The 13,146-nt window shown below is 42.7% G+C and overlaps 1 protein-coding gene across 1 annotated transcript in view; it reads left to right on the plus strand.

Annotated features, from left to right (window-relative positions):
• Nucleotides 1-12,814, plus strand: part of LOC144978963 (uncharacterized) — a 28,568-nt gene extending 15,754 nt beyond the window's left edge. Inside the window, exon 2 of the mRNA XM_078925585.1 lies at nucleotides 12,641-12,814. Within this exon, the coding sequence (XP_078781711.1) occupies nucleotides 12,641-12,744 (104 nt within the window). The 3' untranslated portion in view covers nucleotides 12,745-12,814. The remainder of the gene's footprint in view (nucleotides 1-12,640) is intronic.
• The last annotated feature ends 332 nt before the right edge of the window (nucleotides 12,815-13,146 follow it).

Below are 13,146 nucleotides of genomic sequence, written 5' to 3' on the forward strand. Positions count from 1 at the left end.
AAATGGATGGATGACAAATTGATGGAGATGGTGTGATGATGGATATGATATGAAAGCGATATGAAAATATATAATTAAATCAATTAACTATCAATACTTTACCAAACCGCTACCACATCAGACAATCTCACAGATAGGTTGCAACCATCACAGTCATACAGGCAACTAATAATTAACTAACTAACTAAACACAATCCAGACGTGTAGAAGAAAGCCAAAAGAGTGTCCTTGATATTCAACAAAAACTGTAAGGTTGTTCTAATATTGTTAATTTGTCTCTTCTTGAAATTGTTCTGATTTCACAGTATTCATAAACAGATCAATTGTTTCTCAATGTTCTGATATTAAAATAAGCAAATGGTTCTTCGCAGGTAACTTATAAAACAGGCAAATGTTCAGTTTTTATTAGTGTCAAGCTATGAGAGAATAGCTTAAAGTTGGCTTGTTAAAGCCCAGCCTCCAACGGCTCATTCACTTTAAAGAAAGAAAATGATTTTGTTATCACATGATAATCATACGAATATAACTCTATCTATATTCGAACTCATTCAATATGTTTACTTTAAATGAGTAAATATTATTTTACTTTAACAAATCAATTTATTAATGTTGATTAATATTGCTTTACTTTGTAGATATGAAATAATATTGCTTTATAGCAAGAAAAGCTTATTTTCTTTACAACAAGAATATATTACACAATTAATTTAATTATCTGATTAATTAATTGAGACTCAAAATTTAAAGTGATATTATGATATTAATATCAAAACCCAATCATAATTGTAATCACAACATATTATTCAAAATCTCACCAGAGCCGAACAGATTATAGAAATCACAAATTAAGTCTACACAAGACTTTAATCAAACTCTACACAAGAGTTATAACACAACTTGATTCAGCTCAAACTTTGAGCACCGCAAAGTCTACACAAGACTTAAATCACACTCTACACAAGAGTTAACACAAAACGTGTTTCAGCTCGAACTTTGAGCACTACAAAGTCTACACAAGACTTTAATCTAACTCTACACAAGAGTTAAACAAATGAGCCTAAAAGACTCCGCTGTGGTTATCGCTTAGAGACTATGAGCCTAAAAGACTCCGCTGAGTGGTCTGAAGAAACTGCTCAAAACTCTGGCATTTATAGGCAAAAATCAAGCAAACGAAGCAAAATTCTACCCACACAACCGGATGTTAGTCATATCCGTAAACATCTGAAATTCCTTAAAACTCCCCCAGATTCCATAATCATGGACAACAACAACCCATCCTGATACCGGACATCCTCATATCAAGGATAAATAAATTCGTCAGCCCCATAGTTACGAGATATCAATCAAGCCATACCATAACAAAGTCACTCCCGTAGAATACAGGAGATCCTACTTTGCTTATAAGTTTACGGAGAAAACAAGATTGATGCCTTTCTCACAATAACACCCACACTACGTAGTTTAATTCAAACTTCCGGGCCATAGGTGCATGATCTGATACGACCTGTATCAACAAAAGAAGGGTTGTTCCGGAGGGATTACAATAACAACAACAACTAATACTACGACGACGTACATCCTGTCGTAAACTGACGCCTACACGGAAGCATTTCGTTACAGATCATAACTCAAATATTTTTGAAATTAGAGGCAATTAAAAATTTGCTTGAAACAGTATCCTATTTCAACCCCATCGTTAACCAACAAAAGGACAGTATCTCCGACGGCTGTATTCCGCCCCGTAAATATCGACGGTGTCCGTGAGCATGCGGTGGCGTCAACGAGTGGCGTGACGAAGATGCCGCCGTATGGCGAGCAATACCATGCGAAACTGTTGGTGACGATTTGATTGGTTGACGCATAAGTCGCCAACGCCAATGACGTCATCCGTAACATGACATCATAGAGGAGCACTGTAACTTTCTATCGCGTTGTTGTTTACATGAGAGAGGGAGAGAGAGAGTAGTGCCGCGCTGAAGACCGGTCTGGACCGCGGTCCGACGGTCTTTTAGCTGTGAACCGAAGACCGGTCCCAGAGGGGAAGACCGGCGCCGGTCCTCACTTCTTATCACCTTTCAACTAGTGCGGGGCGGTCCTTGCAAGGACCACGGTCCTACGGTCTCGCGCCATAGCCTACTACTTCCCAGCGATTCGTTGCTTCGGTTGCCTATCTTCCACCAATCACCACCCATCCCACTTAATTAATCGCACCCACACCCCTTTACCATACACTAAACGACACAGACGACCATACAGGCAGACGACCACCAACCTCCACTCCGCAAACCGCCCTTTCGTGTGTGAGATGGGGGGAACAGGAGGCGCACGCCTTGGACGATTCCATTATACGGGGTAAATTTCAAAATTTACTACACCATAATGATCGCAATGACAATGATCTATGGTGAAGGCATGACCCCTCTTCTCTAATGGGTTATTGTTTGAAATGTATGTGACTACAAAAGATGTGTGTGTTTGTGTGTGTGTGTGTGTGTGTGTGGTGTGTCGAACCTAGCAAGTAGCAAATCCGATTTTTTGTTTTCTTTTGTCCATCTCTTGTCACCACTCCTTTCTATCGCAGTGTTGTCATTTAAAATAATACAATAATATTAAAATTTCGTTTGGTGTTATTACTAATCAAATAATATGAGTTTCATTAGTTTCTTCCTTCCAAAAAACCCAGTTATAACGTCTGAATTTTAAAAAAGTCCAATAGAATATTTGGGGACCCCGATAGCTCAGTTGATAGAGCACTCTCTTTATACGCAAAGGGCCAGAGATCGATCCCGGGTGCAGTCGATTTTTTTCTGAATCCCTGTCTACTCAGCAATGAATGGGTAGCTGAGTTTGTTAGATCTGGCGAAAAGTCACCATCGACCCTCTTATCACCTCATCCACCCCCTCTTATTATAACTTCACGTCTCTCTCTTACTCTTCAATGCTCGCTGCCCTCTAATGTGTGTGTGTGTGTGGGGGGGGGGGGGGGGTAGGAGTTGCGTGTGTGTATCAACGCCACGAACAACTCGATCAACGCCTTGGGCGATGCCATTATCTCCGTTAATGGGGATAAATTTCAAATTTTATTAAATTATCGAAGTAACAATGAAGTACGGTGAGCAAATAAAGAAGGCATCACCCCTCTTCTCTAATTAGGTTACAATTTGAAATGAGTGTGACTACTCCGTGTGTTTTACTCCTGTAGGCCACGGTTTTCATCGTGTAGCGGTCTTTAACGGTTCAAGAATGAACGATCCCACACTCTCAAAGGTCAAACCGGTTCGAATTTCCAACAGTCTCTCAGGAATGTTCAATGTCGAAAAGGACCGGTCCTTGCGGTCTTCATTTCCCAAGGACCGTAGGACCGTGGTCCTTAAGCTTGGCAAGGACCGCCCCGCACTAAGAGAGAGAGAGAGAGAGAGAGAGAGAGAGAGAGAGAGAGAGAGAGAGAGAGAGAGAGAGAGAAACAGAGAGAGAGAGAGAGAGAGAGAGAAACACACAGAGAGAGAGAGAGAGAGAGAGAGAGAGAGAGAGAGAGAGAGAGAGAGAGAGAAGAGAGAAAAGTCAGTAACAAACAGAGAGCGAGAGAGATGGATGCAGAGAGATATGTTTTAAAAAATAAATATATTAATAAATAAGAGAGAGGGGAGAGAAGAGGAGAGAGAGAGGGAGAGAGAGAGAGAGGAGAGAGGAGAGAGAGAGAGAGAGAGCGTTTTAACGTGTATTCATTGGGAATGGGAGGGAGGGTGGGGTCTTTTGAGACAATAACAATGTGAGTGAACCTAGGACTTCATAATAATATATAGATGTCACTGGAGTGAACCCAAAGAAAAAAGGGAGGAGAGATTAATAGCTGACATTGACCACAAGGGGTTGTGATAACGAGTGGCAGGTCCTAAATAACTCGACGTTGCAGCTCAACAAGAAGATTCAATTATATGATTTCATGTAAGTCATTACAAATTAAGCCCCACCCGCTCCTCTTCAAGCTGTCATCTGACTCAAAATGGAAACAATGCAACAAATGATTTGGCCAGTCCCATTTTTTAAATTGCAATCTCATTGGTCAATATGTTTCCCATTGATTGACTTTGACTTCTTTTGAAACGAAGGGCTTTCTTATACTATCCCTACCTATTCTTTGCTCCACCCCCTCCCTCCTTTTCCCCCTTTTTTATCTACCAGTCTCGCTCGCTCTCTTTGTCTCCCTCGTGTTTCTTTCACACATACAAACACACACATAAACACACACACACACACACACACACACACACGCACACATATTTATATCTTACTCCCTTAGTCTAACCGCATACTGTCTATAGAATCGAACTCATGACCTTCACATCCGACAGCAGTAGTGACATACCACAACGCGTATGTTTGACCCAGCGACATCTAAGTTTGACCTCGTCCGTTGGATGTTAAAAGTGGAAATACCTGCTTTTAACAACTGTTTGGATTGCAGTTCTTATATCTTTGACTAAATTATGCGCCCGTGATTAAAGACTAAATTGCTGCAGACACTGAGTTCAAAATCAATCTAATCTATGACATAAGTTGAAATATTCACGTATTACTTTCCACCAGATCAACATATCAAGCTAGCTATTTAGTGGCTGGTTGGTGGGCAGAGGGGCTTTATAAACAAGTAATAAAAATGAAAAAAAAAAAAAAAAAAAAAAAAACAGAAAGCAAAACCATTACAAAACTTTATACAACTGGCAATAAAAAACGGATCCCCTTGCTTGTTGGTCGGATGCTCAACCAAACGTCTAACTTAAGTATACTTATTTTTCATTCATTTCAACTAATTAGTGTGTGTGTGTGTGTGTGTGTGTGTATGTGTGTGTGCGTTTGTGTGTGTGTATGGGTGTCGGTGTGACTGTCTGTCCAGGCGTTTTTTTTTGTTTAGTTGTATTTTGGGGTTTTTTGTGTTTTTCTTTTTCATCGTCTTCATATCTCTCACTTTCCACACATCCTTCTATTTTTTGTCCAAACTTTTGGAGAAGGTAGTACTGACACAATTATTATCTCCGAACTTAAGAACAACAGTTCAGTCAGCCTACAAAAGCAACACAGAACTGAAACGGCGCTTCTTAAAATCTTTTGTTATATAATGCGGATGCTAACAATATCAATTTATTATGCCTTTAAGATCTTTCAGATGCCTTTGACACCATTGACCATTACATTTTGTTAAGAAGACTAGAAAATACGTAGGCGTAAAAGGAATTGCCCTTAAAATGGTTTACATCATACAAAAATGTATTTACAGGATCGATGGCAGAGTGTCGTGGTGAATGGTATTCAGTCAGAACAAGTTTTACTAAACTTTGGAGTGCGTTCTTGGCCCTGTCCTTTTAGTGTGATATCCAGATTCAATCTGAGTTATCATTTTAATGCTGGTGATACGCAAATTTATGATTCAGTACCCCTAAGTAATTTACAATTCTTAATACAAGGAATTTCGAGCTGTTTTAATGAGGTTAAATCTTGAATGTACCATAACAAGTTAAAATTAAATGATAGTAAATGATAGTAAAACTGAGATTTTAAAGTGTGGAAGGCAAATAATTCACCGATTTCTCTCGGAAATAGCACAATAGAATTTTCAAATAAAGCAAAAAACCTTAGCGTCATCATTGATAAACATCTTTCCATAACAAGCTGCTACGTGAATAACACCATTCAATCTATGTACATAGAAATGAATAAAATAAGCAAAATTTGTAATCTAATTTAGCAGAACTTTTAATTAATTCCCTTGTTTTATCTAAATTGTACTATTGTAACTCCCTGTGGGCGAAATTAGCTAAAGACAAAATAATTTTTCTGTTCATCTTATTAGCTCATAATTTAGGCACCTTTAAATTTAGTAAGAATGGTGTCGCCTATTTCATTCAGTATAAATGTACCAACATATTTCGTTCCATTTCATGCTTTTCGGGGGGGGGGGGGGGGGGGGGGGGGACATACCCTATTTTCCAGCTATTCTTAGGTTTAATTCACTATCACTCACTCCTCACCCCATATCGTTGTACATTGACAAAACCCTGATACACAATTAAAGTCTAATTTACAAGATAGCCAAAATCATCAATAAGCGTAAATTAAAGCTATGATGCTTAATAAAAATAGACTCATCTTGAAAAAGGAGTCATGGTCTAAAAGATTGAGGAATATTCTAATGTAGTAATATTATATCAGAGTCACGCCTACAAACTTGACGGAGATAATTTATTCATTCCCCTCACGCCAGGTCAAACACACTTAGCCTTGCCTCTCACTCGTCCGTGATGGCAGCAGCTTCTTATGGTTCACACTATTATGTTATGACGATCGACCCAATCAGCAAAGTCCGGTCCGCATTCGTGCACCGTCGCGAACCCGCCTGGTAGCATCGTCACAACACACCTTTCGACTAGATGCTCTGCCGTTTCGGGTTCTTGCCCACAGCGTGGACATAAAGGACAGGAAGTTAGACCCCACTGATGTAACGCACCGGCCGTTAGGCAGCTCCTCGACCGAAGCCGATTCGCAGCTACCCAGTGTCTCCTCTTACTGGTATCAAAGCCTGGCAACTTCTCACCAAGCTTAGAGGAGTGTAGGTCCCCGCCCCCACGAGGGATTGAATTCGTCCAAACCGACTTCCATCTCGTATGTGCAGCTCTGTCCGTAGTCAGGGATTCTGCGTACAAGGGTTGCCGGGACTTATTTCGGCTCGAAACGGGGGCACCGTTCATTATGCGCATGAGAGGGGTATCCCCATTCCCTCTCTCTTTGATCTTACTCAGCCAGTTTCCCGTAATGGTCTCCCTCCGGACATCGGGGGGCTGGATCGCTGCCATCACCGGGCCCCATTCTCTAGGGGTTGTTGCTAGCGTTCCCGACACTATGTGCATCGACTTGCGAAGTTTTACATCCACCTTCTCAACGTTTCTGCTTCTACCCCACACTGGAGCGCAATACTCCGCGGTGGAATAGCATAGTGCCAGGGCGGATGTTCTCAGGAGCGCTTGGCTAGCGCCCCAAGTCGATCCCGCCAGCTTCCTCAGAAGACTATTCCGCTTCTCTATCTTCCGGGCAACCCCTTCGAGATGAACCCGATAGGTAAGACTGCGATCCAGCGTCACCCCTAGGTATTTTGGACGCGGCTCATATGGGATTGGCTGGTCCCCGACTAGGACATTCAGTTTACGGGTGTGCAGCCACTGCATAAGTGAAATGCAGTGGCCACGGTTTTTGAAGTGTTCATCTTCAGGTACCACTTGTCAAAGTAGGATTTGAGTCTGGTGACGTCCTCGCTGAGTACGCTCTCGAGACGGGTCCACACTTTACTCTGAGTAACGAGTGCCCAGTCGTCTGCGTATCCCAGCCTCAGGGAGGAAGTGTTCGGCATATCGCTAATGTAAACGTTAAACAACATTGGCGCAAGTACCGACCCTGAGGGACCCCATTCTTCAATTTCCTAACTTTGCTCGTGACGTCTCCCAGCGCGACGTGGAATTGCCTTTCCCCTAAGATCGAAGAGAACAACTTCAAGGTCTTTTTGCACCTTATGATTTTTGCAAGTTTGAGCATTAGCCCATCGCACCAGACCGTATCGTGCGCCGCTGATAGGTCTATAAACACAGCACCTGTTTGCTGTTTTCTCTCGAACCCGTGCTCAATATGCTCTGTAAGGGCAATGACCTGCTCCGTGGTGCACCTCCCTTCCCTGAAGCCTGCCTGCTCAGGTGGCAGGGCAGCGTCTAGGACCGGCCCCCATCGGTTTAATAGAACACGCTCCAAATGTTTCGATCTTTACAGCGGAATCGAGAGCAATACTAAATGCTCTCCGTTTGGCTGAGAGATCGAATAAAAATAAATTCTTGATCTTGTCTGACTCGCTGTCCGTACTTAAGGGGATCTCAAATTTTTATTGCACCGATCCAAGACTCATAAGTATCTTGGAAGGTGCAAATAAATTATTTATAAAAAAAAAGAAAGTTTGTTTTCTCTGGGTACCTAGTCATGTGGGTATCCAGGGGAACGAAGAAGCGGATCGACTGGCAAAAGAGGCGGTGAGCCAAGAATTACAAGAGGGCAGTAAAATCCCACACGCGGATTTAAAGATCATATTAAAAAAACATGTCCGAAAGGAATGGGAACGATCCTGGAGTCGAGATGTACATAACAAATTAAAACAAATTAAAAGTGACCTCGGCCCCAGACCCAACTCGGGGCTAAAAAGAAGAGACGAGGTAAAAATAACTCGACTCCGGATCGGACATACTGCCCTCACTCACCGTTTCCTTCTGGAGAGGGATGAAAAACCCCTCTGCAGAACATGTAACTGTGACCTGACAGTTCAACACATTTTAATTGAATGTACAGAATTAGAACAGATAAGGTCACAACATTATGATAACAGAGACTTGAAGTCTCTGTTCCAGTCGGTCGATCCGCTTACAATTTTAAAGTATCTGCAGGAATGTGAACTCCTGCAGAAATTGTAAATAGATATTTTTACTCAACAAACATGTAACTATTATGATTTTATAAAGATTTTATTACAACAGTACACGTTTTGATCAGCTATGGCCCCTCAGGGCCGATAAAAGATTGATAAAAGACAGAAACGGGCGCTTAAATGACCTAAATAGTGTCGAAAGCGCCGTTAAACACCTAAAAACAAACAAACAAACAAGCTCCAACAGTTTGTAAAGACAGCTCAGCAGCGATATGGGTCTGTAACTGTCTGCCTCCTTCGCCGGCTTCCCTGGCTTCAGGATGGCAACTATCTTCGCATGCTTCCACACTTGTGGAAGCTTTCCGTTTGCAAGGATGTCAGACATTGCCTCTGCTAGCCAGGCCCGTGCCCTGGGGCCCAGATGCGTCACCATATCGGGATATACACCATCTATCCCAGCTGCTTTGCCGTTCTTCACTTCGCTAATGGCTGCACCCACTTCTCGGGGACTGAACGGGGCCGTCCAGTCCGACTCCTCCGCAGGTAGCGAGTCCAAAATCGTACGGTACGCCTTGCGGACACCGCGCTCAAAAGCCTGATTAGGGACCCGCTTGCTACGGTTCTTAATATTCTTGGCAATTGTGTCTGCCTCGCATTCCGGTGCAGCCTTCGCGAAATTCCGATCTGGGTCCAATTTCTTTATCAAACGCCAAGCGTGGCGGCTGGAGTGTGTAAAGTCGAGACTTTCCACGGTCTCCTGCCACCGTTGCTTCCTTCCCTCTGCCAGAGACTGGAGTAGTCTATCGGCTGTGTCCTGGGACTGGGTCTGCTGGTACTCTCGGTACAGCTCTTCCGACTCTGCTGTCCAGCAAGGGGTGTAGAATTTCCGTTTGCCCCGTGGAATAGAGCGTTGAGCGCTCTTAACCAGTAGCCTACTAAATCTGGTTATATTCTTGGACTTGGGAGGAATGGCAGGGCAGACCTGCTCGATATAGGAACTGAATTCCTCCCAGTCAGCCTTCCTGAAATTCCATCTGCAAAGTGGGAGAGACTGCACCCTCGGTATTGTCACCCCAGCTGTGACAAGAACCGGCCTGTGCTGGCTATGCGGAAAGTCCCCGAGGACTGTCCGCTTCACCTGCAACGGTTCACCGTTCGCGCCTTTCGTTACGAGGGTGAGGTCTGGAGTATACTCCTTCTTATGGCGGGTACCCCGGAAGGTACCCTTGGCTGTAGGTGTAGATCATTACAGTCCATCCATGAGCGGAGTTGTCTTCCTGCCTCGTTGCAGTCTCGGTAGCCCCATTCGTGATGGTGGCTATTAAAGTCTCCCAGACAGATGGAAGGATGGCTGACCACCGGTACCGGTGGTGTAGTCCAAGTCGCTCTAGGTGGTTTGTAAATATTATGCAAACACAGTCCGCCTACTTCCACGGAAATTCGGTTCACCCCATTGCTGTCCGTTACGCTCTCAATGACCCTTACCTTCGATGGCTCTTTAGCGTAAACGCTAACCCCTCCTTTGAGCCTCGAAGTGTCCTCGCGTTGGACCACCGTATAGCCTGGGATCTGGAATCGGGAAGATTGCGCGTCTGAATAGAGGTGGGTCTCCTGTAAAAGGAGGATATCTACGCAGTTAACGGCCAATAGCTTTGATAAAAGCTCATTTTTTGCCATACTCTGGCTCTCGACGTTCAGGGACAATATACGCGTCAGCTCGCCATCCCCGCCGTCGCATTTTCCGATCGGCAGGCCGCGAATCGATTGATGCATGGGACGTTTGCTTTTTTCTCGGACGTGCCGACGACCCTGGCGACACGAACGCGGTATTATTTGGCTAGGCGGCAGACCGCTTCGCCATTGACGGGACTGATTGGGACTCGACATAAGGACAATAGTGTGGCGCCCGGGATAGGGCTGCTATTCGGGCACCGGGTTTGGATCAAATTTAGTCACACACCGGGGCGAGCAGCTCATGTGGCTCGTTGGCTCGATACCCGGGATGGTCTCGTGACGGTCGACCGGGATTTACACCTTTGCCCTCCCGTGTGCCTCAAGCCCCCTCACCAACTGCAAGGTGGGTCCGTGATGGCGAGTGCTCGCCCTCGCTGACGTGAAACGTTTGTCGATCGAGTTATTCGTATTTTGCTATATTCTTAACTTAGATACTGTTCTTTTGGTGAATACGGACGAGGCATTTTGCATTGCGGTTAACCAGGGTGAACAGTATGTGAGACGGTCGTATAAGATACTGTCCTTTTGTTGGTTACAGGTATAGTTATTCGCTTGGCTTTAACCAAGAAAGAACAGTATCTCAAAATATTACGCAACATATTACGTCAATGAAATCGCCGACTAACAGAAAAACGCAATTTATCATCAGCTATTATTTAATGTTAGAAGACTTCCACTATGTAATAGACTTAAAGAGTTATGAATGAAAAAACTAAATGTGTTGATTGCGGCAAAACTGGCTGGACCTGGGTCAGCCCAGATACTGTCCTTTTGTTGGTTAGGGCAGTTCTCACATTCTCCAAAGCTTCCTCGTTCGTATACCTGTCTGTCCATGATACCCTCAACATTCCTCTATACATCCACATCTCAAATGCCTCTAACCTCCTCGTAATTCTTTGTCAGCATCCATGTTTCACAAGCGTATAAAAGGGTACTTAACACATATGTTTCTACTACTTTCATTCTGGTCCTCAACTGGTCGTATTTCATGGAACACGATTTTTGCTATTGCTATTCTTTGTTTTATATCCCCGACGTCACGTGCGTCATGGGTAATGATAGTGCCTAATTATTTAAATTTCTTTACTTGTTTGATGGTCTCTCCTTTGTTTGACAAGTTGAAGGTCATGCATTCGGTTTTCTTAACATTTAGTTTCAGACCCATCTCTTCACTTTTGCACACCAGTATATCTAAAAATTTCTGCACGTTTTCTGGAGAGTATGCCATCAGAGTACCATCGTCTACGTATCTTATGCTATTCATATTCTGTCCTCCACCGACGACACCTTTCATGTCTTCAATTTCTTTGAATATGATTTCACTATATATGTTAAAAAGGCCCGGTGATAAGACGCAACCTTGTCTTACTCCCTTCTCGATGTAAACGAAGTCCGATGTTTCATTGTCAAGTTTGGCGCACGCTGTTTGATTCCAGTATAAGTTTTTCACAAGTCGAAGGTCTTTTCTGTCCACACCGACCTTTTCTAAGATTTTGAAGAGCTTTTCGTGTTGTACTCAATCAAAAGCTTTGGAATAATCAATGGAGCATAACGTGATTTTTGTTTTTCGATTGACCGTTGCATTATTGTTTTCAATGCAAAAATTGCATTTATCGTACCCTTTTCTTTAACAAAACCAAACTGTTCGACACTTATCTGTGGAGAGATCGTGCTCCTCATTCTTTTCATAAGTATTTTTAATATAATTTTTGTGGCCTGGCTCATTATGCTGGTTGTTCTGTGTTGGTCACAGACAATAGTTCCTTGTTTCTTGGGGGGGGGGGGGGGGGGTTGGTTACGGTAATGAAGACCGATTGTCTCAAGACATTAGGCAGTTCACTCTTTTCGTATATGACATTAAAGGCGTTTGTCAGATTGTCTATTCCCAGATCGTCGAGGGTGTTTGAGAAACTATCTTGGCCCCCTACCGCTTTCCCCTTTTTCATCTCTTTGCAAGCAGCTTCTACTTTTTCTCGCATAATCTGGGAACTCGTGTTCACAGTAGATATTTCATTATCCCTCTTTTGTCATGAAATCACCAATTATTGAACGAATTTCATCAGATTTACAGTGTTTTAATGTCTGTTCCATATCTTGATGGAATGTCTCGATAGTGTTTTCGTCACTGTCTGTTGTTGGGGCGTATATTTGAATGATATTGACATTAAACGGGTTTCCTTTCAATTTCAACTTTACTAAAATAACTCTTTCTGAGATTGCAACATGCTCTAAATAGCACTTTGATGTTGATTTGTCTAAAAGAATTCCAACTCCTTTCTCATGATGTTTTCCACCTTCATAACAATCATCTTCTTTAACTCCTTTCCACTTCGTTTCTGAGATTCCAAGGATGTTAATTTGGAAATTTTTTGTGACCAACCAACCACTTTTTTTTTCGCATTGGTATTTTTGTATCTTACACTTTTTTTATTTTTATTTTGTGTTAAATTCCAGATGAAGAGGAATGCAGCGACGATGAGGAGGAGGAAGATAACGATAGCAAAGCTGATCATGACAATCCTCCAGAGAAGAAACCCAAGCTTTCACTGTTGATTTGACTTTTATATTGTATTTGTTTACTTACTTATTTTAAAAATAAACTTTTATTTTATATCAGTAAATTAGAAATACTGCTTTCTTCCTTTTATTTTATAGCTCTTCTTTTTTTCTGGTTCTGTTTGCCTTTTTTTTCTTCTTTTTTTTTTCTTTTTCTTTTTTTTTTTTAATTGTCATTCACGTCCATAGTTGCTGTAATGCTAATTATAGGCTTTGGAAAAGGGGGTGTGCGAGAGAGAGAGAGAGAGAGAGAGAGAGAGAGAGAGAGAGAGAGAGAGAGAGAGAGAGTGGGGGGAGGGATTCCTCTGTTATCGGTATCATTCATACGTCACAGTTGGATTTTGTTGTTTGTGGGGGGAGGGGGGGGGGTGGTTTAGTTTTACAGTTTTCGTGTCAGTACTTAT

This window comes from Berghia stephanieae, chromosome 1, assembly GCF_034508935.2.
Source record: "Berghia stephanieae isolate SIO BIC M18660-M18661 chromosome 1, UCSD_Bste_1.3, whole genome shotgun sequence".
In the NCBI taxonomy this organism is placed as follows: Eukaryota; Metazoa; Mollusca; class Gastropoda; order Nudibranchia; family Aeolidiidae; genus Berghia; species Berghia stephanieae.